Source organism: Euleptes europaea, chromosome 11 (assembly GCF_029931775.1).
Source record: "Euleptes europaea isolate rEulEur1 chromosome 11, rEulEur1.hap1, whole genome shotgun sequence".
NCBI lineage: Eukaryota > Metazoa > Chordata > Lepidosauria > Squamata > Sphaerodactylidae > Euleptes > Euleptes europaea.
The window spans coordinates 66922820-66946054 of record NC_079322.1 but is presented as its reverse complement, the minus strand read 5'-3'; the positions used below and the strand labels follow the sequence as shown (position 1 = coordinate 66946054).

General features: G+C 43.8%; 1 protein-coding gene across 4 annotated transcripts in view; it reads left to right on the top strand.

Annotated features, from left to right (window-relative positions):
* The window catches only part of WDR37 (WD repeat domain 37), a 62136-nt gene that overhangs the window by 18235 nt on the left and 20666 nt on the right, over positions 1-23235 (top strand). For 3 of the 4 annotated variants that reach the window (XM_056857301.1, XM_056857302.1, XM_056857303.1), the window contains 7 exons: positions 2724-2807; positions 11274-11409; positions 15558-15629; positions 15728-15772; positions 17681-17757; positions 18853-19090; positions 20216-20357. In XM_056857301.1, coding sequence (XP_056713279.1) covers positions 2724-2807; positions 11274-11409; positions 15558-15629; positions 15728-15772; positions 17681-17757; positions 18853-19090; positions 20216-20357 — 794 coding nt within the window. The remainder of the gene's footprint in view (positions 1-2723; positions 2808-11273; positions 11410-15557; positions 15630-15727; positions 15773-17680; positions 17758-18852; positions 19091-20215; positions 20358-23235) is intronic. The other variant, XM_056857304.1, reaches the window with a different exon arrangement.

Sequence of the window (23235 nt, the reverse complement as noted above, 5' to 3'; positions counted from 1 at the left end):
TTTTTAGATGCAAACCTCATTGTTTAGGTGTTAGATTTGGTCAATGCTAAATAAGGTCTTCAGTCACCAGTATGTTTTTGAGTCCTGATTGCCAACATCTAAGGGCAAGGTTAATTTCCCCCTCAAATTCTCATTCTCTCTCTCTCTCTCTCTCTCTCTCCCTCCCTCTCTCTCTCTTTCTCTCTCCCTCTCCCTCAATTCCTCTTGCCATGATAATTATGAGGAGCCTGGGAGATGGTGGATAGGGCAAGCCCATGTGGACCTTGAGCGCTGGCTTTCACCACCAGCCTCAGGCTCAAAACACCCCAAGACTGGCCTTAGGTACGGCTGAAGTCATTCCTACCTGTAGAGCCAGCGTGGTGTGGCTACGACCAGTGGTTTGGAGCGGTTGACTCTGATCTGGAGAACCAGATTTGATTCCCCACTCCTCTCCTTGAGCTGCAGATGCTAATCTGGTGAACTAGGTTGGTTTTCCCACTCCTCCACATGAAGCCAGCTGGGTGACCTTGGGTTAGTCACAGCTCTCTGAGCTTTCATCCCCACCTACCTCACAGGGTGTCTGTTGTGGGGAGGGGAAGGTAAGCCGCCTTGATTCTGCCTTAAGTGGTAGAGAAAGTTGGCATATAAAAACCAACTCTTCTAGAAGCAAGCAGGTGGGAAGTTAGAAAAGCTCTGAGTTCAGCCTTGCCCCTTTCCCCTCTCTGAATCTCAGAACGGCAGTGGGCATTCACAGCAGAGGAAGAAGTTATGTGGTGTTACTCCACGTGCTGTTCTTATGCTGTAGGGCAGGGGTGTCAAACATAAGGCCCGAAGGCTGGATCCGGCCCCTTGAGATTTTTTATCCGGCCCGCAAGCCAGCTGAGGCAGCCACCCCCCCCACCTCCTGTTCCGGGGTGGTAAGGCATGGCTTGGCCCAACCACGTGACATTTATGTCATATCCAGCCCTCATAACGAGTTTGACACCCCTGCTGTAGGGGATATCAGCCCGTTTTTCTTTTGTCCTTCTTCTTGTCATTTTTTGATCTGCTGCTTTTTCACTGCATGTGATTTGTCCTGTGCTCAACTTTCTACCATTGGATAAAGTAATAATAGTTAAATCTAATCCAGGAGATGTGCAAAGTTATTATTATTGTTATTATTTGCTTAAACTTTTGCCCTGAGCCTCGTCATGTCCCCTGACTGAGTCCAGACTAATTAAACCTTAGCAATGTTGCTACTACCTCTTAGTAACTGGGCCACTGAAGATGTTTCTTAACTCTTTTGTATTTATTAATTAAAATATTTATATCCTGCCTTTCCTCGTCAAACCACCTCAGTATTATCTGGGTGCAAACCAGTTAATATGACCAACGTCTGGCATGGGTAGACGGAGGGCGAATGATTAGAAACGACAGTTATAACCAAAATGTTAAAAACAGATTTGTTATAAAAGAAAATCAGAATTACTTGGTATTTAGAGGTAAGAAAAAACCCCAGAACTACTAAAAATAGCAAAATGCATTCCAAAGTGATAGAATATACCGTATTTTTCTGTGTATAAGAAGCCCCCATATATAAAACCACCCCTATTTTTTTGAACCCAGAATTAAGAAATCAGGGGTCGTCTTATACATGTGGGCGTTTTATACACAGAAAAATACGGGTGGGGAAGAGAGCGGCAGGGAAGAACCCGGTCACCCTGGCCACCCGGTGGCTGGCCTTCCGATGAGCCCCGCTCTCTTCCCCACCCGTTTTTTTCCGTGTATAAGACATCCCCCAATTTTTTACTAAAATTTTAAAGAAAAAAACATTGTCTTATACACGGGAAAATACAGTAAGCTTCCCATACCGAGTGATACTAGATGTTAAAACCGGAATAGGACACAAGGCTTAGTTGTTTTACCAAAATTCTTCTGTTCAAGACATTTACAAGTGGAGCTGGCTGCATGTTCCTTTCTTTAGATCAAAGAAGTTGGTAAACAACAAGAACTCATTCCCTGCTTGCCGAATCTTAACCCCAAAGAGTTTAAAAAAGAAAAATAAAATCACAGGCAAAAGAACCAGTTCTTCTTTAAAACTTCCCAGGGGGTTGAAACTGGACTTGATTAGCTGAAAGTGTGACATAAGAAGGTGTAGGTTGAAATATTACAAAGCTTGGAATGATAACTAGCTAATGAGAGAGTGAGTGGAGGACTTCCAGTCCCATAGAGTATTCAAATCAGTCTTTGAAATTTAATGTAAATGCAAGACAAGGATTACCTCACCTGTCAAGCCTGAAATAATATACAGATATTTCTTGGCTGATGGGTCGCTGACTAGGGGCAGCGGGCAAAGGTTTGTAGGCAAAATGGAATGGCGCCGGTCACGTTAACCAATAAAATTTTAAAATTCCATTAATGAGGGGCTTGTGCTAAGGCATATGCAGTTCTTGGGAGGAATTTCAGCAAACTGTTGCAGTGCTTTAGTTTGGTAATGGGCTGTGTTTACATGTATTCATTTTCGTTTCCAAAACTTTGACCATGTCTTTCTGCATCATTTCCATTGTCGATGTGCATGTGGTAGGAGGGAAACGTACCCCTTCCATTTTATTAATGTGTCTGAATAATATATTGAAAACGAACAATGTGGAGTTCATTTCTATTCAGTCTTTAAATTTTTTAAAAAGAATGTTAACTGTGTGTTTAAATCACTGTTCTTCAAAAAGCAAGTGCTGAACACTTATCTCTTCTTACTTGCTGCATAGCGCTCAAATTCTTTCCCAGGCAAATCAGGTGGACCTCGCAACTTCAACGTGGGAAGCTGGGAAATATGGGGTGGAGACTCTTGGGTAACTGCTTTGCTTCCCAGTGTGCCAGCATGCATGCCCAGCTAAACAGTAGTGAGTGGTGGAACATGCAGAATATCATGTTAACCAGTTTTCCCTATATGGCTACCGTATCTGTCAACTGTGCCTTTCTTGGAAGACCTGGTGCTGCCCATTGTTAGTCGTTTCCCGCTTTTGCTTGTAGATATTAATGGAAGGCAGAACATAGAAGTAGCTAGATTTCCTCCGCTTCTTTTCCTGTTCCTTTAACGATTACTAGAAGTGAATATTGCGGTAAGATACATAGGACATGATCCCTCCCACAGTGTCCCCAGACTCATAAGGATTAAGAACCTCTGTTCTGCTCTTCCCCCAAAGTACACACTCACGGGCACTCAGCACCAGGACATTATGGGGAATAGGAGGCCTGTGCCCCCCCTTATATTGACATATAAAGAACAGCTTTTAAAAGTACTGTTGAAAGTACTTTAAAAAGTACCATCATAACGGGTTATATGTTTTAAAAGCATTTTTACGACATGCCAAAGACTGTGTGTCATGGATGTTTTTAATGCCATTTACATAAATATGTTCAAGCATGAGATACCAGTTTTTAATGTATTTCATTTATAGTTTGCCTTTTGCACCGAGACTCAGTGCATATTACAAAGTACGGAAAATAGTTCAGTCATACAGCATAACGTATCCAGTGAGCAGTACAATAGGAGCAGGGTTACAGAACTGGAAAACAGTACAAACATAGTACTGTCTAAGGCATGACATACCATAATGCAGAAAGTGGGTTACAAAGGTGGATGATAAAGCAAGGTGAGTTCTAACAATATTGACGTAGGCTTCTGTCCTTTTCCCTTATAAAAGCAACCTCCTGGGCTGTTCCATTCCATTGATCGGCAGAGATAAAGCTGGGCCAGTTCTTGAGCAGCCTTCTGCATGTGGAAATTGTTTCAGCAGTTTTTCACCTCCCCTAGCTTGGGATGTCAGAAACACATATGTTTCAACAGAATTTTCTTGGCTTATAAATAATTTTTTTTGAATTTGGAGCATAATTCATTTTTTTAAAATTTGCTCTAGGCAAAATTTCTGGAGCAGTCCTTATCATTAAAAGCCATAGAAGCCAACTAAATTAACCATGAAAAAGAAGTAAGTAAGGGACAGCAGGTTCTCAAGAGCTGGGCCATTAATTCAGTGTGACCAAAAAGCTATGGACTTTCATGGACAGCAATCTTCCTTCCCTCATCGCCTCAGAATGGCACACGGCAAACTTCGTATAAAAGCAGTAGTGACAAAGCCTAGGACCTGAAGTTGAAAGAATGAAAAAGTCACCTAGGCTGCCAACATAGAGAGAACACAAGAAGAGCCCTGCTGGATCAGACCAGTGATCTATCTAGTCCAACATCCAGTCTCACATGGTGGCCAACCAGCTCTGGAGGTCCAATAACAGGACATAGCGGCCGAGGCCTTCTTCTGATATTGCCTCCTGGCACTGGTATTCAGAGGTTTACTGCCTCAACATGGAGGCCCCCTTTAGTCACCATGGCTAGTAGCCACTGATAGACCTATCCTCCACAAATCTTCTAATCATCTTTTAAAGCTTTCTTTGCCTGTGGCCATCACTGTATCCTCTGGAAGCAAATTCCACATTTAATCACTCGCTGTGTAAAGAAGGATTTTCTTTTGTCTGTCCTGAATCTACTGCCCATCAGCTTCATTGGATGCCCTCCAGGTCTAGTGTTTTGGGAGAGGGAGGAAAAGTTCTCTTTGTCAACTCTCTCCACCCCGTGCAACATTCTTTGGTGGCACATGTGAGGGCCGAAATTTGAATTGGCCTTCAGAGCCACGAGGAGGAGAAAAGAGGAAAATCTAGTGATGAGATAATATTAAAAGGAAAAAAGATTGACATTCCATTTTGGTTCATACTACAAATACATTTTTTGGGCAGGTAAGGCATAAGCTTGCTGGGGGTAAAGGGAAGATGACTGGGGAAGGCACTGGCAAACCATCCCGTAAACAAAGTCTGCCCAGTAAACGTCGAGATGTGACATCGCCCCATGGGTCAGGAATGACCCGGTGCTTGGACAGGGGACCTTTACCTTTTTTTTAAGGCATAGATAATGAAAATTAACTTGATTCAGTGCAGTGGCGGGGGGGTATCCAAGGCCTGCAAAGATGCAGGGTCTTTTGTTTCAAAATGGAAGGGGTTGTGAGTAGCAAACCCATTGATTTGTTTTTGCTTGCATTACACTATCAGTCTGTAGACGGTTGTGACTACATCCCATGTTACTGTCATTGCCAGAGACTAATGGTGAAAATGTGGAAACATATGGGGAAGGTATTAATGCCCATCTGGCTTAATACCTGCTGACTTCCTAGTGAGTGTTAAATGGGATGTGTTTTATTCCTTTAATTTAATCACTGCAGTGTAATCCAGTACCCTACTTCTGTCAGTGTTTGGTTGTTTTGTAGCCCCAAGAGACACTTGTTACGTGAGCAGTCTTAAGGATTCATTTTGTACTGCTTCAGAAAATAAGTACCAAATAGACCAGCATTAGCTTGTGAGTGTGACAAGAATCCTTGCGCTAGCCAATGAAGGGCATAATAGGATTCTGAAGCTAGAAGTAGAACCTTGTGTAGTTCAGAGCTTCATAGCAGGCCCCTTGTATTAAGCTGAGAGAGCACAATATATGATAAAAATTATAAAGGGCTGTATGTCCCTGACATACCAGTATGTGAATTGTTGAGTGAAAACTGGAAATTATATAAATCATAAAGTTAAATTATAACTTCTCTTGTAACATGTTAAACTGGGAGGTCAATATTTGGCTCTTTTTTAGGCATCATACTTAACTGTGGAGAATGCCTGTTCTGGCTTTGAAAGAAGGTGGTCATGACCCCTTTGTTCTTTATTTTTGCCCTAAATTGGGAGAAAGACACCTTTGTCTTTCAGGCTTCTCACTAATATAAACGGCTGCTCTTAACAATGATTCAAAGTGGTAAACAGCTTGTTCGATACGATTCCACAGAGGCCTGGGCTCTTGAAGCACACTTATGCTAGCTTAACAATGCATTCCTTAAGTAGAGTTGTATCCTTCTATGATCATAAGTTAGTGGGCTTAGAAGGCTACCATTCAGTTTAGGACTGCTGTGCGAATCCCCCTGTTTCTGCAATAGGAAAATAAAGAACTCCATTTCAGTGCAGGAAAATCCAAAGCAAGGGTCTTTATCTGAATCAAGCGGAAGAGTCATTCTTTTCTAAACCTGTAGAATCTAAAATCACCTGTGAGAAAAAATGCTAGTGTGCGTGCCTAAGGGTGCATGTTGGTGTAATTTCCTTGAAATGCTCGCTCTGATTAGTGATACGGAGGTGGTGAGGCAGTTGGCAGGCCCTCTTGTTAGTAACTTCTTGATTAGTGTAGCAAATTTTAGGGTTGGACCATTTGTGGCTGCTTAAGAAATGGCACAAAGGATCCTGGTCACTTGCGTGTTTTAAAAAGTTGGCCCGTAAAAGCGAAAGAGCAGCTTAAAACGGCTAGAATTATCTTATCCAAGGATGGCACCTGTACTGGGAAAGAACACCCTGGTCTCCCTCAAAATCTAACTAGTGCAGAGGTTTGGAAGGATTTTTTTTTTTTTTTGGAAGTAAGCCCCTTTAAAAAGGTTTAACTTTAAAAAGGTTTTAACCCAAGTATGGTTGCCTAAAATGTTGGCAATAAATGATTTCAGGCTTTATAGAAAGCTGAAGAACGTTCTGTTGAGTCACAGCCGACTCATGGTGACGCCATCAATGGGCCTTCCTGGTAGGAGACAAGCAGAGGTTATTTGCTATTGCTTTTCTCTGCTCAGGAACCCTGGACTTCCCTTGGTGGTCTCCCATCCAAGTACTGACAATGGCCGACCCTGCTTAGCTCCCAAGCCCAAATGAGCTCAGGCAAAGCTGGGCTATGCAGGCTGCCATATGGAAGGTTGAAGCTATATGGGGTGAGCTTCATTTGTAAGTCTATCTGCCCGCCTTCCTGTCCTAATAAACTTTGTTGGCCTGAGTGTGTCAGGTGTTCTTCAAAATTCCAGGGTGGGGTTGTTCTCACTTTATGCTTAGTACACCTCTGTCCCTCTCACGCCTTAGAAATTCTTTCAGTGCTTTTCCGCATGGCATCTATGAAGAACTGCAGCAAGGCAATTTCGCATACGTAGGCTTCAGAGCCTTTATGACATTAGCAGCCATTCAGCCATTTCCCTTCATTTTCCTCTCCCTGTTTGCATGTTTCCAACTCACTGACAGACAACCGCTGTTCATCCCATGCCACCATGTTGAAAGTCTGCCAAGCAACTGACTTTCCCTTGCCTCAAACAAAACCACTCACCTGATTGGTGGGATTGCGCCAGTTCCATGATATTAAGGAACAACATGCTCTGTACCACTGATGCCCAGAGGTGGCATAGAATTAGAAATAAAATAAACAGTATTAGAAATGATTGCTGATAAATATGCTGACAGTACAGGGAGGAGGAAACAGGGAAACAAGCATTGGTATTTTGAGCACAGAGCAATGGGCTTCCACGTTTATTATGTGCGGCAACAAATGGTTGAGAATGACAGCCATTTTCACCACAGGTGCTGATTGGGCATACAGTTGAGTGACAGTGTAACAAGGTGAAGTGGAAGAGTGGCAGGTATCTTATCAGTTCACTCAGCAAAGCCTGGAGCCTTCCTCCGGCTTAAGTGGTTAGTCCTTTGGCAGAAGAGCCATGTAAGTTGGAGGAAAGCTTTTTCCCCTGGAGAAGGTCTTCAAACATTGTGGAATGGAGTGGTAGGATACATGCCCCAGTTTCCAGAACTTTGGCCAGACAAGGCAGAGACTGGAGACAAATTGTGCTCATAGTGCAAGGATTTGCAGTCTCCCCAAGGCAACACACTCCTCCATGTTTCCTCTTTCGTTGGACTTTTCAGGGGTAATTAAGATTTCGAAAGAAATGTCCGTTTGTAGTAAGGCAAAATAATCATTTCCACATCAGTAATGGTTTTGCAGAATTCTTGAGGCATTTAGGGTTCTTCAGCTGAAAAATGTAGCCAAAGGGGCTGGAAGAAGGAAGGAAGGAAGGAAGAAAGAATTTTTCCTTTAATTCATTCAGCTCCTTGAGATGAGGTTAGGGGCGAAGGAGCCCAGTGGACTTTCATCCACTTGTTGTTAACAGTTGAAAGGTATGCTGGTCCTATTGCTATAATTTATTCTACTGTTCCACTTCTCATACATAACTCCATTTTGTTTGAAGACATCTATTAAATCTGACAACTGCATTTTAATATTGCCTTGACATTTTTTATGATAAATTCCACACAATGGTTAAAGTACTAATCTCTACCTAGATCAAGTACTAATCTCTACCTGCAAGAATTAACCTGTTTTCTTTTTAATGCATCCGTAGTAGTTATTGCTTCGACTTGCTTTGAAACAATTCTGCTCATTAACCAGCTAATTATAATTCCATCTAGGACCCATTTCATCATTACAAAGATTAACACGAGGAAAAAATGGTATACTTCAATTTCCAAAAATGTGACAAACTTCAAGTCCTTAAATCTCCCCCCACCCTAGGCCCAAAATTTAATATGCTGGTAGAATACTTTTTTTTTCTTTTCTTGTTTTGTTTTAGTCATCAAACATTTCTAGGGCTTTATTGCAATAACAGAATTGAGTATAATTGAAATCTTTCTTACTTTTGCTTGCAAGGTGGTATATGTTGCAACCAGGATTTGCAATACTCAACTGCTTGTTTATTGAACACTTAACTGCTTATAATTCTAAGGCAGTTTCTGGAATTCTTAACTTTTAAAAAACTTTTTTAAAATGGAGACTTCCGTCTTGCCTTATAATTCTTTGTGGTTATGCTGAAGACGTCCCTTTTATATTGCTTTTGCTGAAATGATGGCCAAATTTCATAATTAGATAACTATTCTATCTGAAGGGCGACTCCACAGCAACAAATCCAGGTTTGTCACAAAGACCGCATTTTAGAGAGCCACAACCAACCCCAGCTGTACGCCAATAGATATTTTTAAAAATGTTTCTCATATTTCCTTTTCAATTTCAATACCTTTATTGGCATACCAATAAAGGGGCATGCAAAAAAGAAAAAAAAGATATTGTGTAAACCAGCCCTCAGGATAACTCTGTTATTAGGATTCCTTTGGGCTGTTTTCTCCCCTAGAATTTAGAATCCTAAGAATGCTCTTGAACTCTTCTCTCCATGCCTCAAAGCAGGGTATAAATAGTTGAGTGTAGTTTTTGTCTCTAGAATGTGCTTGTAAAGCAAACACTTCTGAGACCATGCCTTTACTGGAAATGAATATGGGTATATTACCCTTTCATTCTTACTATTTCAGGCAGGGGATTGGTATATTGGAATATTGTAGTAATCCATATATCTCAACTTCTTTGATGCCGTATGTACCTTCAAACCCCCACCCGTATTGTGGTATCTCCTCTTCAATTTTTACCTTATATCAAAGGTGTCAAACTCCAATGGGTCAGATGTCTGGGGCCACTCCCACACTGTCTCTCAAAATCACCCATTTTTATGGGCAGGGGAACAGCAGCAAGGCCAGTGGTTAGCATCTCAACACATTAACACATGAAGCTGCCCTATACTGAATCAGACCCTTGGTCCATCCAAGTCAGTATTGTCTACTTAGACCGGCAGCGGTTCTCCAGGGTCTCGGGCAGAGGTCTTTCACATCCCCTACTTACCTAGTCCCTTTAACTGGAGATGCCGGAGATTGAACCTGGGACCTTCTGCATGCCAAGCAGAGGCTCTACCACTGAGCCACTGCCCCTCAAAATGGTCTCCTCCATCCCACCACCATCATTCACCGTCTTGCCTAACAACCCCCCCCTTTGCTAGCATCACGGCTCTCCTCAGTTTCCTAGCTTTCTCTTTGGGCCCAAGCACCCCATTCAGCTCCTCCGTCTAAGCTCCCTGTTCCACGTGTGATCTCCAAAATCCTCATGATCTCCCCCCGCCCCCAGTTCTTCCAGTCTAAATATCTATCCAAGTCTCCCTTTCCCTTGCTCCATTTTGGGTTGCAAGCCCTATAAAGAACTGCCGATCCCAAAGTGCTTGGCACCTGCCCCCCTAATTCACATGAAATGACTAGTGGTTGATGCGATAACACAAGGTAGTAGCCACTGTAGGCCATCTCTTTTACCCCTAGGTGTTTTTTTTTCTAGCCTCCCCCCTAGGGTTGCCAACCTCCAGGTACTAGCTGGAGATCTCCTGCTATAACAACTGATTTCCAGCTGATAGAGATCAGTTCCCCTGGAGAAAATGGCCACTTTGGCAATGGGACTCTATGGCATTGAAGCCCCTTCCCAAACCCCGCCCTCCTCAGGCTCCGCCCCAGAAATCTCCAGGTATATCCCAACCTGGAGCTAGCAACCCTACTCCCCCCAATGGTTCAGCAATGGGCATGCTATGGACCCCACTGAGGACGTTTAGGAGCCTTCTGTTCCCCCCTCCTGTGTTTTTCCTCTTTTAAAAGAAGAAAGAGGAGTGGCTCCTGACCCGCCAGTTCAGACCAAATGGTTTAATGCTGGAAACTGTCCTCAATTGGACAAGCTAATTCATTTTGCTTAATTCTGGATATTTGCATGTTTCAGCACAACGCCTGTTTTTCCCAGGCTTTTTCTCCTCCCTTTTTTATCCAATGGCTCAACATTTTCCTAAATCTCTGTACCCTGTAGGGAGAAAGTACCCTTGTTTGTGAATTTAAAATTAACTGCTGCTTCCTCCCCCCCCCCATTATTTTTTATGTAGTAATCAGAATTCTTCATTTTTTTAAACACACTTAATCAGAGCAGACAAAGTGTTTCAAGTAAGCGTTCATTAGTGTCTTTTTTGTTTTTGTTTGAATCACTTTTTAAATCTTTTGTGCTTTTTCTTGGAATGGAAATTTAATGGTCATGCAAAAGGAACTGGCCTGTGCTTGCAGGCTAATTGTTTGTTCCAGTATCCAATGGCTTTGCATCACACTGCTCTGGTCTTTGGATTTTTGTGCAGCTTCTTCCCGACCTGACCCATTCCTAGCCACCTGTATGTATTAAACAAACTTTTACGGCACACGCAATACATTTAAGACAGAATAAAGCATAGTGTTCCTCAGATTATATCCACCCTTATTATTATTATTTTTTGAGGGGAGGGAAAATCTGAGAGTTTGTTGCGCTTTGACCGCCTAAAATTACTTCCACTGGGCCAAATTCTGCTCTGGCACACGATAAAGTGTCCTGACCTGACACAGGAGAAATTTGGTCCCATTTTTTTAATGAGAAAACATCCAAGACCTTATGCATCCTTAAACTGTGCTATAGTTAAACATCATCAGTGGCTTTGATTTTGTGTACTAGGTGGGTGGGGGCGTAGGAAGCAGCTTATATCTCTACTTGTTTTTAAAAAACGGTGTCTTTCTCCCCTTAGATTGTATCCAGCTTCAAAACCACAACCTCAAGAGCCATTTGCCAGCTGGTGAAAGAGTACATTGGCCATCGGGATGGAATTTGGGATGTTAGTGTCACAAAGACTCAGCCAGTAGTGCTGGGGACGGCATCTGCTGGTAATAGCCTTCTGTCCTCTCTGTTGCTGTTTGTTCTGTCTGTGTTTAAAGATCACTAGGCTGGTTATGGAGAACCAGCATGGCATAGTGGTTAAGAGCGGTGGACTCTAATTTGAACTCTAACTCGTCCACATGAACTCTGCTGGGTGACCTTGGGGCAGTCACAGTTCTCTCAGAACTCTCTCAGCCTACACAGAGGCAGGCAACGGCAAACCACCTCTGGAATGTCTTTCCTTGAAAATCCTATGGGGTCGCCATAAGTTAATGGCGACTTCACCACACTTTCCACCACCAGGCTGCCTATAGAAGAAGAAGAGTTGGTTTTTATATGCTGACATTCTCTACCACCTAAGGGAGAATCAAACCGGCTTATAATCACCTTCCCTTCCCCTCCCCACAACAGACACCTTGTGGGGTAGGCTGGGCTGAGAGAGCTGTGACTAGCCCAAGGCCACCCAGTTGGCTTCGTGTGTACGAGTGGGGAAACCAGTCCAGTTCACCAGATTAGCCTCCGCTGCTCATGTGGAGGAGTGGGGAATCAAACCTGGTTCTCAAACCCAGCCTTTGGCTGCTTCCCTTCCTTGGCTGAAGGACTTGGCCACTGCTATATTAAAACCATACATGCTGTCATCCAAGTTGCAGCCGACTTATGGTGATCCCTTGTGGGGTTTTCAAGGCAAGAGACACTCAGGGGTGGTTTTGCCTTTGCCTGCCTCTGCAAAGCCACCCTAGTAGTCCTTGGTGGTCTCCCATCCAAATACTAACCAGCGTCTGAGATCTGATGCGATCAGGCTAGCCTGGGCTATCCACATGAAGCTGCCTTATATTGAATCAGACCCTTGGTCCATCGAAATCAGTATTGTCTACTCAGACCGTCAGCGGCTCTCTAAGGTCTCAGGCGGAGGTCTTGAACATCACCTCCTTGCCTAGTCCCTTTAACTGCAGATGCTGAAGCGGGTCGTGCTGTTCAGATGACAGGCTCTTAGAATGTTTCACTTACTGAGAAGTGAAGGTATCTTATTCAGCCAGTCATTGATTAAGCAGGACTCAACAACTTTACTTACTTTTAAAAAGCAAGTCTTTTTATTGATATACTTCTAGTAAAATATGTATAAATGCAGATTATCAAATCTTTAACACTTCTATAAAAACTCTTGTCAAAGTACAATGTATGTATGTACAATGTATGAAATAAAAGCAAGCAAGTCTTACATACTATTCAGTTTCAAAATCCAACTTTTAAAATATAACAGCCAAATTATTCTGATTCAGTTCAAAGTAATTCACAAAGTCTAATTCACAAAGTCTAGAGTAAAGTATTTAAGCCATACATACCATTCAGCCTTTTCTGAGAGCCTTTTGGAAGGTTCTGATTCTCTGGCTGTACTGTGGCTGTATTTATACTGTTTCAAACTCATTAAGAGTGAAGAGAAATCTTTTATCCCCACTTTCAAACAACATTTTTATTCATCAAGAGGAATACCTTTTATTCCCTCTATCTGATATTCTGAGCAGTGCAGTAATGCCATAGTTACAGCTGCTCAGCTTCCCATGACCATATATGGGCTTCCTTTCCTTTCAGTCTATTTTGCTTAAAGTATAAACACTCATTTCTGAGTTCCATGATCACGTTATATACTTAATTTTTATACCATCCTCTTTGTTAGGACAATACGCATTAAATGAGACTACTTAGAACTCTGTAGCACAATATTTAACTGTATGACTCATAAAACACAATTATTGCTTACATTGTCACTTTGTGACCATCTGGTCAGTTGAGCAAGATTACAGAAAACAAGAAAGCATGTTATTCATATCTTTGATAGGACTGCAGGAATCTTTAATGCCTTTAAGTTATAAAAAGCAAAGTTTAAGCTATTAATGCACTCTCAGTACATTAAGATATTTTCAGTAGACCTTGAAAAGGGCAAAACTGTTCTGCCTTTGAGATTCAGCTGACATCTGAGTCAGAAAAGGTGATTTTAGTTACATCTTTCTGACAGATAATGAAAGGTGCTCTGCTTTTCTCCCTTCAAGGGCAAGACCAGTTAATTAGTTAGTTAGCTCTTGAAAGAGCTGACCTTGAGAGAATTCTGTCAGCCTGCTCTAAGGACATTTGCATTACACAGGCTTTTCATTACACAAACCTCTGCAGTTTGTGGCTCAGTTTGCATGATGTGTTCATACTCTACAGGGAATTAATTCTGCACATGTACACAAAATACCATAATTATGTCAGAGACCGTGACAATGCCGGGGATTGAACCTGGGACCTTCTGCATGCCAAGCAGATGCTCTAAAAACTGAGTCACAGCCCTTCTCCATGGCTCTCCAGGGTGTCAGGCTGAGGTCTTTCCTATCACCTCCTTGCCTAGTCCCTTTAACTGGAGATGCCAGGGATTGAACCTGGGACCTTCTGTCCAGGTCAGGGTACTCTCATCATAGCCCTTGGCTTTTTTTATATCAAAGCCCTAGACGTGACATGCGTTCATGTCTTTTCACAAGCTTCCTTTATGGTTTTGATCACCAGATTATGTGTCTGGTGTATCTTATTGTATGTCAGTGACGCTTCCCACCCACCCCCTAAATCTGGCCTTGTTGAAGAGGACGTAGTCCATGCTTCTCTAACTATGGATTTGTCCCTCTGCAGCTAAGTAGAAATTTGCATTTTTGTCTGATGGCTAGATAGACTGTAACTTCGTGCCCCTTGCTGTTTAGGTTAAGACTTGGGTACTTAGCTAGACCAATTGATTCCGTGCTTAAGTATCCATGGCTAAATTCATTGTTTGGGTTAATTATTTACTCTTCTAGAGTCAACGACTGTATTTTAGCTTTTGGTTTTCTTCTTAGCAATTAAGGTGCAGAAAAAAAAACTTTTACCAGCAGTTAAGAAGGTTAGATCAATTATGTTTGTTGAGATGAGCTAGATTCCAGTCCAGTAGCACCTTAGAGACCTACACGATTTTTGGAGTATAAGCTTTCAAGAGTCAAAGCTTCCTTTGTCTGATCTGACGAAGGGAGCGTTGACTCTCAAAAGTTCATACGCTAAAAATCGTGTTGGTCTCGGAAGGTTCTACTGGACTAGAATGTAGCTGTTCTATTGTAGACCAGTATCTCAGATCCTGGATTTCTCTTGCATTCTTCTGGTCTTTTAATAATGGTTTTACTTTGGAGGTTTTACTTTTTCCACCTTTTCTTTGTCTCTAAAGTAGATCTCACTTGTGCAACCCCCTTTGTTGAAGGCTCTTCCCTTTATGTGTTTTACAGTAAAAGGGTATGTGGGTATCAAAGGGAACTGAACCCTTATCCACCCTGCCTCACTTCAACACACCCCATTGTTTCAGGCAGTTTTTCTCCCAGCTCAGCTTGTCTTTGGGGTTGGAGCTGGGCTTGGCGGAAAGTGCTGCAGGGACCAAACCTAGAGGACAGCGCTTTTCTCCTGTTGCTCATATGCTCCTTTTATGCTGTCCGTCTCCCACACACTTTATGCACGAAGAAGGCAAACCTGTGAACAAGTATAGCTTCCATTTGCAAACATCCATTCCTTTGATAAAAGTATTTTCCCCCCAAGGGCATGTCTTGTATTTGGCCTTATGTGAAACCCACAAATACATTGGCAGTTAAACTAAAGGCCCCCCACTGTAGGAGGTCTTCGAAAGAAGGGGCTTTTCCCCTCCCCCCTTTCTACTAAAAGGAGCCCGAGATACATTAGTGCCATCTAGTGGCCGTCCAAAGGGCAGGGAGTCTTGTTTCAAAGAGAGCTAACGCTTCCTCATCAATGGCCAAAGTTTAGGGGAGGCTTTCACATTCAGCTGCAAGCCACCAAGCACTGAGGAATCAAGAGGTGTGCATGCATGTGTGAATCAGTCCTAAACACTGGACTCCATGAAGTGTTAAAGTTCGTTCCCTACCAAGAGTCACAGAAACAGGAGCTGTGGGAGATTTCCTATGATTTCTGCACTAACAAGTGCATGTGATCTCATTATCTCTTTTTGGTGGCAAGTACAGCCTGCAAGGTTGCTACCTCTGGTCCGGACAAGGTTGATATGCTTTCTTTCTCACTCTCCAGTTTTGCAATGCGTTCAGCTGAAACGTGTTCATCTCTCGAGAAACTCATGATGTTCCTCTCTGGTTAAACTTTGCAGATCACACCGCTCTGCTGTGGAGCATAGAAACAGGGAAGTGCCTCGTCAAATACGTCGGGCATGCTGGCTCAGGTAAGCTGTGTGTTAAGAGGAAGGGTGATGTTATGAATGAAGTCTTCCTGCAGTGGGTTTAGTGCTCTAAACTGTTGTGCATTTGTACTTTACCACAGTTAATTCCATCAAGTTCCATCCAACTGAACAAGTGGGTCTTACAGGTACGTAAATATCTTTTTTTAAAGGTTTTTTAAAATTATCTCAAACATAGCAACATAACAAAACACACCAAATATACAACATACACTCCATGTTCATCAACACAGATACATGTTTAAAACATATCTAAAACAAGATCTTCGTCCCCCCTCCCCCCGTGAGCAGAGGTACCATACTCTACATTATTGAATCCCCCCTCATACAAAATTTACCGTATAAAGCTTAACTAATATTACTTAATATAATCTAATATATCGTCTACTATTATATATAACAAGTGGATGTTTATGTACATTTAATATTCTTATACATTATCTTTACTCTCCCCCTTGAGAGCTACTGTTGATAAGCTACTTGGCGTTTTTAACTGATAACAGAAAATCTCCTTTTTAAGAGCTTATTTCACGAGGGTTGGTTTGCCACATATTCATAATAAAGTTTCCAGGTACGTAAATATCTTGTGCTCAATCTGTTAGTCGCAAAACTTTAGAACAAACTGCCTGCGTTTTACCCCAAAAATCCTGTATGTTTTTACCCCAAAAATCCTGTATGTAAAGTGACTCCCCCCCCAAGCCTACAATATTATACACAGCTATTTCAGTTACTGTCCATACTTTTAAATTGGATGCAAATGTAAGACGATCCCCTCTTTTTCCTAATGGCACATCTGGGGAAAAAAACCCTAGTCTTCCTGTTGGTTAAATAACACCTTCCCTTGTCATTCGTTTCATGGGCATGCGTCTGCAGAGTAGCTTCATCACTTTATTACCTTTGTCAGCTTTTCCTCTGCACCGCTTTGTTTGCCTCCTGTCTCGCTCCAACAAATGTTGGGCGCAAGATTTGTTCCTCTTTGTCTCAGCTGTTATTCTGTCTTTGTGCGTAGGAAGATGGAGGTTTATAGTTTTATCAGTGGGCTCCAGAATGTTTACAGAAGGCGTCTGATTATTTGATCAAGAAATTAATGTAGTATTTTGGTGTGTGTATTTCTGGCCTGTATAGGATATCCCCTCACCCCCAGCCCTAAGGCAGTAAGCTTTTAGTTCAGAGAAATTTGCCAAGTGTGATTGTTTATTATGCCTTAAGCGGTGAGTTTTTCCCCAGTGTAAGCACAGTAGAGATATAAACTGCAACCATGGGGGGGTGGGAGGGGATTCTGTTGCTTTACCTGTATTGGCGATCATATTCAAGCTTGGGGAGTCGTTCAAAAAGAAGTCTGCCCGCCACCTTATGCTCCCTCCAATGTCCTGTGTGCTCTCAGACGCCGTCAGTCATTCACATAACTCTAATTTATTTAGGTTCAAATGATTGATTCTTTGGTTTTATCTGGGAAACTGTCCTGTGCACTTTGGGTTATAGCTACATGTGCTGAATTTAACTGGAGCATAAGCTGGATTCAGTGGCCCCTTGGACAACTGTTGTGTCGAAGGCAGGGCAGTCTTACTGGGGTGGGTGGGAAGGTAAGACACATGCTTACTTTTGCTCTTCACGATGCATAGGAGAGCAACCGGGGGCTCATAAAGGGCCTTTGGCCCTTTAACTTCGACCTTGTTTACTTGAAAGGAAGACAACCCAGCATATAAGAAAACTGCTCCCCCCAAAAAAATGTTACACGTGATGTTTTTTTAGATTACTGTATACCTTTGTAATTTGTATGTGACTGTAAGATGACATATCCAAACCAAAAAGGTTGAGTTAAAAGACACTAAAATTACAAATATATAAATTTTAATATGGTGCACAGTAAAGTTAAAAACATAAGGCCTATATTATAGGCGAGTCATTCACAATCAATAAATACACAAAATTCATACACAGTGAAGTTGTACAATGACCAAAGTAGGACTAAATAAGGACCAAGTGCGTTTCGGCCTCAAATATATGGAATCTTGTTTTCCTTCTTTGCTCCTCAGCGTCTGGAGACCAGACAGCTCATATCTGGAGGTACATGGTCCAGTTGCCTACCCCTCAGCCAACCGCAGACTGCAATGTAAGTGATGTGTGTACTTCAGGGTACTAAGCATAGAATCATAGAGTTGGAAGGGATCACCAGGGTCATCTAGTCCAACCCCCTGCACAATGCAGGAAATTCACAACTACCTCCCCCCCACACACATACCCCCAGCGACCCCTACTCTATGCCCAGAAGATGCCCAAGATGCCCTCCCTCTCATGAACTGCCTATGGTCATATAATCAGCATTGCTGACAGATGGCCGTCTAGCCTCTTCTTAAAAACCTCCAGGGAAGGAAAGCTTACCACCTCCACGGAGGAACCGCTCTAAATGTTAGAAAATTCTTCCTAATGTCTAGACAGAAACTCTTTTGATTTAATTTCAACCTGTTGGTTCTGGTATGATTTCTGTTACTTTTTTTAAAAGCATAATCTGTTGGCTTATTTTAAAAAATGGATGTGTTGAGCCTTTTGTGAATACTTGGTATTATTGCCAAGACTCCTTTTTATTACTTTACCATGTTACTTCACATTTTTAAACTCCCTGAAGAAATCATGCTTCCCTTACAATGCCCTATTGCTGCTTTTGATGCTATCTCACATGTATTTATATGGGCTATATACACCTTGGTGGGAACCTGTGTATTTGCAATATGTTAAAAGAATAGAAATTTTATTTATACCCTCCCCTCCCTTGGCAGACTGGGCTCAGGGCGGCTAACATCATCAATTGCCGTTTCTTCTGATGTAATCTCTCATGTATTTATATGGGCTATATAGACCGTGGTGGGAAATGGGTATTTGCAATATATTAATGGAATAGAATAGAAATTTTATTGATACCCCGTCCTCCCCCAGCGGACCAGGCTCACGTTAGGGTCATAACTCAAGGGGGGGAGGAGATGGACAATGAGGAAAAAACAAGAAAAGCAGGACACAGGAATGGGAAGAAGGGAAGGAAAGAGGTAATGGTACAATCAGGGGGAAAGGTAGACTAGCCACAGATGGATACCATCGCTGCCCTCAACCATAAGCCTGGCAGAACATCTCTATCTTGCAGACCCTGATAGGGCTTAAGTCTTATTCAGCTTGGTGGGCTTAATTCCTATTATGTCTTCTCGAATATTAACAGCAAATGTCTGGAGAAGATGAAGTCGAGTTTTCCGATAAGGATGAAGCTGACGGAGACGGAGACGGTTCCAGCGACTGCCCCACCATCCGGGCTCCTCTAACCACCCTGAAAAGTCACCAGGGCGTCGTCATAGCAGCGGATTGGCTGGTTGGAGGGAAGCAAGCTGTGACAGCTTCGTGGGACAGGACAGCAAACCTCTACGACGTGGAGACGTCAGAACTTGTGCATTCTCTGACAGGTATCTGTTGCTTGTGATGCTCGCTGCCGCTTCCAAGCGCCAGCGTTAGAGAGTTTAGAAATCCATAGGTTTTGTATTTGCCGGGGAGTCTAATAGAGTATATTCTGTGAATGGTTATGAATTTGAACTCTCAGAATGCTGAGAGCCTTAATGCTATTTCTGGGCACCCTCGGTCAATATTTATGTTGCCACAAAGAAAAAAGATTGTCCGTTACATAGTTGCCATACAAAGGGTCTTATTGAGGCCAACCTGTCGCCTTTAGTAACTGTGGTATGTCAATTAGAAATGACATGGGGTTGTTCTGCTTTCCAGAATATGTATCCGTAAACTCGAGATCTTTCTTGTCAGACGTTAACATAGTTTTTGAGCCCCTGCAGATTTCTTGCATGGCTGCTTTCTGCTCCAGGTATTAACTACCGAAGCGTCACAGCCCAAACCAGCCCGAGTTCTTAAGAGCTTGGAAAGCTAAGCAGGGTTGACCGTGGTCAGCGCTTGGATGGGAGACCACCAAGGAAGTCCAGGGTTGCTGCGCAGAGGCAGGCAGTGGCAAACCACCTCTGCTGATCTGTTGCCTTGAAAACCCCATGAGATGGAATTTCACAGGGTCACCTTAAGTAGGTTGATGGCACTTAATTATTATTACTACTACTCTGCTTCTTCTCTGAAGATTCAAGGCAGCTTCTGTAATTCTCCCCTCCTCTACTGTATCCTTAATGACAATTCTGTGAGGTAGGCTAGGCTTAGAGAAGGCATCTAGCCCAAGATCGGCCAGTGATGCCATGGTTGATCAATGGAAGCTTGGCGTCCTCCGTGACCATTCACGATGTGTTGTGAAATGTCCCCATAATTAGACATAAGAAACGCAGAAGGCGTAATTGGACCAGATTCTCTCTGGGGTGCCATGATGCCTATGGACACCATGTCAGGAACCCCTGATCTAGGGCAACCAAAACTTTGTGCTAGCCCTGCCGAGTTAGTGTAAAAGCCTGAATGTTAGTATGCGGCCATTTTGACTGCCACCAGTATGTAGATATTGTCTCTGATGTTTTCCGTGTCCAGTGTTTGTGGAAAATGAAATGTCTTGTATTCCTTGGTACCTTATGTGTTTTCATCTGTGGTTGTAGGACATGACCAGGAACTTACGCACTGTTGCACACATCCCACCCAGCGTCTTGTGGTGACCTCATCACGCGACACAACGTTCCGTCTGTGGGATTTCAGAGACCCTTCTATCCATTCTGTGAATGTCTTTCAGGGCCATACAGAGTAAGTTACAGCTGCTTCCTAGGGCTTTTAAGGAGGAATTGCATTGGGCCGCTTGTGCCAAAAGTTATCTATCCTCTGGGTTTTGCCATTTTTTCCTTAATTTATTCGAAGACATTTTCAGAAACCCCGGTGCCAACTTGCAGTGAGCAAAATAATCAACCGCCAGTATGCATGCCTTCTCTGTTGTGGCCCCCATCTTGTGGAATGGCCTGCCTGAGGAGGGCAGAAAGTGTCCCACTCTCCTGGCTTTCCGCAAACTATGTAAAAATGAATTATTCAAGGGGGCTTTTCTATGACGGCACGAAGTTACTTAGAAAATTATTAGCCTCTGATCTATACTACTGTGTATAGCTTGAAGAAATTAAGATCCTACTGTGGAATTTTGCATCATTTAATGGGTTATGTTAGTACTTATGCTTTGCTTCAGTTCTGGTTTTAGGCTTGGTTCTGCCACCCTAATCCTATTGCATTGTTTATTGAATGTCCCATCCGTCGATTGTATTGACTCACTCTGTGAAATCCGCCTAGAGCAGTGGTTCCCAACCTTTTTTTGACCAGGGACCACTAGAACTTTTTTGTTCGGTGCAGGGACCCCAAGGTTCAAAATAAAAATTCTGAGTGCCAATGTGGCAATTTAACCTGAATACTGAGGTTTTAGTTTAGAAAAAATAACTCATACGTTAACATCTTTTGCCTTAAAAGAAAAACACAATAGCAGAGCTTTCAATGATGCAAACAACTTTTTATTGAAAGGCAAATCCAAGGCAAAACCTCCCATTCACAGATGGCCAATAACTCCCCATGCAGAGTTTTGAGGGAAGAGTTCCCTCAGAGTTTTGGGGAAAACGTTCACCTGAGTGGCAAAAGTTTCTGGGAGTTTCTGGGAGTTTCCCCAGAGTTTTGGGGAAAACGTTCACCTGAGTGGCAAATCCAAGGCAAAACCTCCCATTCACAAATGGCCAATAATCCCGTCCCGTGACAGCAGTTAGTCCTTCCGTCGCGGGCCCTCTACAACGCCGCACACTTACCGCACAGGGGGGCAACCCATGCCTGGAGGCTAGCCCGGGGGGCCGTCTTCCGTCCCCAACGGAGGGAGCCGGGAGGGCGGCATGCGCACCAACAAGCGCCCCTTCAGTCGCGTCGCCGGTGAGGGAGTATGGTGGCCGCGTGAGCGGCCTGGGGGCTGGGGGGAACCGAGGCCCAGCCGGTCCCTTGCCAATACGTCCCCTCTCCTCTAGGAAGCCGTTACGAGAGAGGAGCACAGCGAGGGCCCTCCCCACAAACGGCCGGGAGACAGGAGGATGAGTGAGGGGGAGGCGAAGACACATGGCACCAGCTTCTGAGCGGCCCACCGGCCAGCTGGGCGTCGGACGAGCCCGGCCGGGACGCGGGCGGGGCGGAAGGCGAAGGGTCGGGCTGAAGGAAGTCCCAGCCCAGCCCAGTGTGGGGGCAGGGGAGGCGTTTAAGAGGGGGACAGCCCTATAAAGAGGGAATGGGGTGGAGGCCGAGGAGGATCGCCACGGGAAGACAAATCCAAGACCACCTCCTCCTCGCTGCCGCCGTCTGGGCTCCTTCCTACCTTCCCTCCCCAGGGGGCCTGCCGTCCGCCCGTCCTCAGCGCCTCGGCCTTCTCCGCCAGCCAAAACCAGCGGGAAAATCCCGCCCGCTGATTGGCTGCTGCCGCCGCCTGCCTTGGCGCTGCTCGCCCTCGAGCGCCGCGTGCAAAACCCAGCCGCACTGTGAGGAGAGGGAAAGAGGGGGAGGAGGAGGGCGCTTTACCTCACACATGGCCCCTGAGCCGCAGCTCAGCTGAGAGAGAGGGAGAGAGCTTCGTGCCAGACCCCTGGTGGTCCGCGGACCACTGGTTGGGAACCAGTGGTATAACTTTGTTTCACGGACCCCTGGATTAGTTCTCGCGGACCCCTGGGGGTCCGCGGACCACCGGTTGGGAACCAGTGGCCTAGAGTCCAAGTGAGAAAGGCAGACTATAAATAACGTAAATAGATCACTGCCAAGAAAAAGTAAGAGAGGACACTCATTATGGGTTTGAAAAGCCTGTATGTATGCTTGAAATGAAGGTTCTTATTACGGTACTATGCTGCACTCTGTATAGGTTGTTGGGTTTTCTAGTAGCCGCTTCCACTATATCTCAGGGCACTGGAAAAATCCTGCCTTCCTGGAACTTGTGCAGCATCATGATGGTAAACTCAGTACAGCAAGAGGTGTAAAGATTTGACAGAGGCCCCAGCTCCCCTCTCCCCCCAGAGTTTTGCAGGATTTCTGATGGAGGTAGTTGGGGCAGAGATACTTGGTTGCACCCTGCTTCTAAGAGAGGGGTGCTGCTTAAGAAGATGATGATAATTCTTTGTAGGAACTACTGAAATGAGTCGGAGAACATGCTGGGACAACAGGGTGGGGCAACCAGGCAGCCTTAAGCATATTAAATATTTTTGTTGGTGTTCATAATCATCCTTCCCAGGTCAGAGAAATAAAATTGGTGGACTCTTTCCAATGACAACTGGATGTTTGGATTTTAAAAAGCCCGTTCCTTGCTAAGGCCCTGTGGGAATTATAGGAATAATGAAAAAGGGTAGAAGGCAGAGAAGTTGTATCACTCATGACAGGAGTGTGAGCAGGTAAAAGCAGAAGAACCATGAAGCCCTGCAGTGTCTTTTACTGACCGGACAAGAGTTCTTCAGCTTTATGCCTCCGAAAAACTAGAGGCTGAGCTTATTGGCTGTCAGCAGCCCCAGCGATCTGCAGTAGAAGTAGCACTATATTTTAGTGAATAAAGGCTATATTCTGCTCTTCACTTGGACAGCTCAGAGTCACTTACATGTGGCTCCTGGTAGTTTCATATACGCATACTGGTCATGTC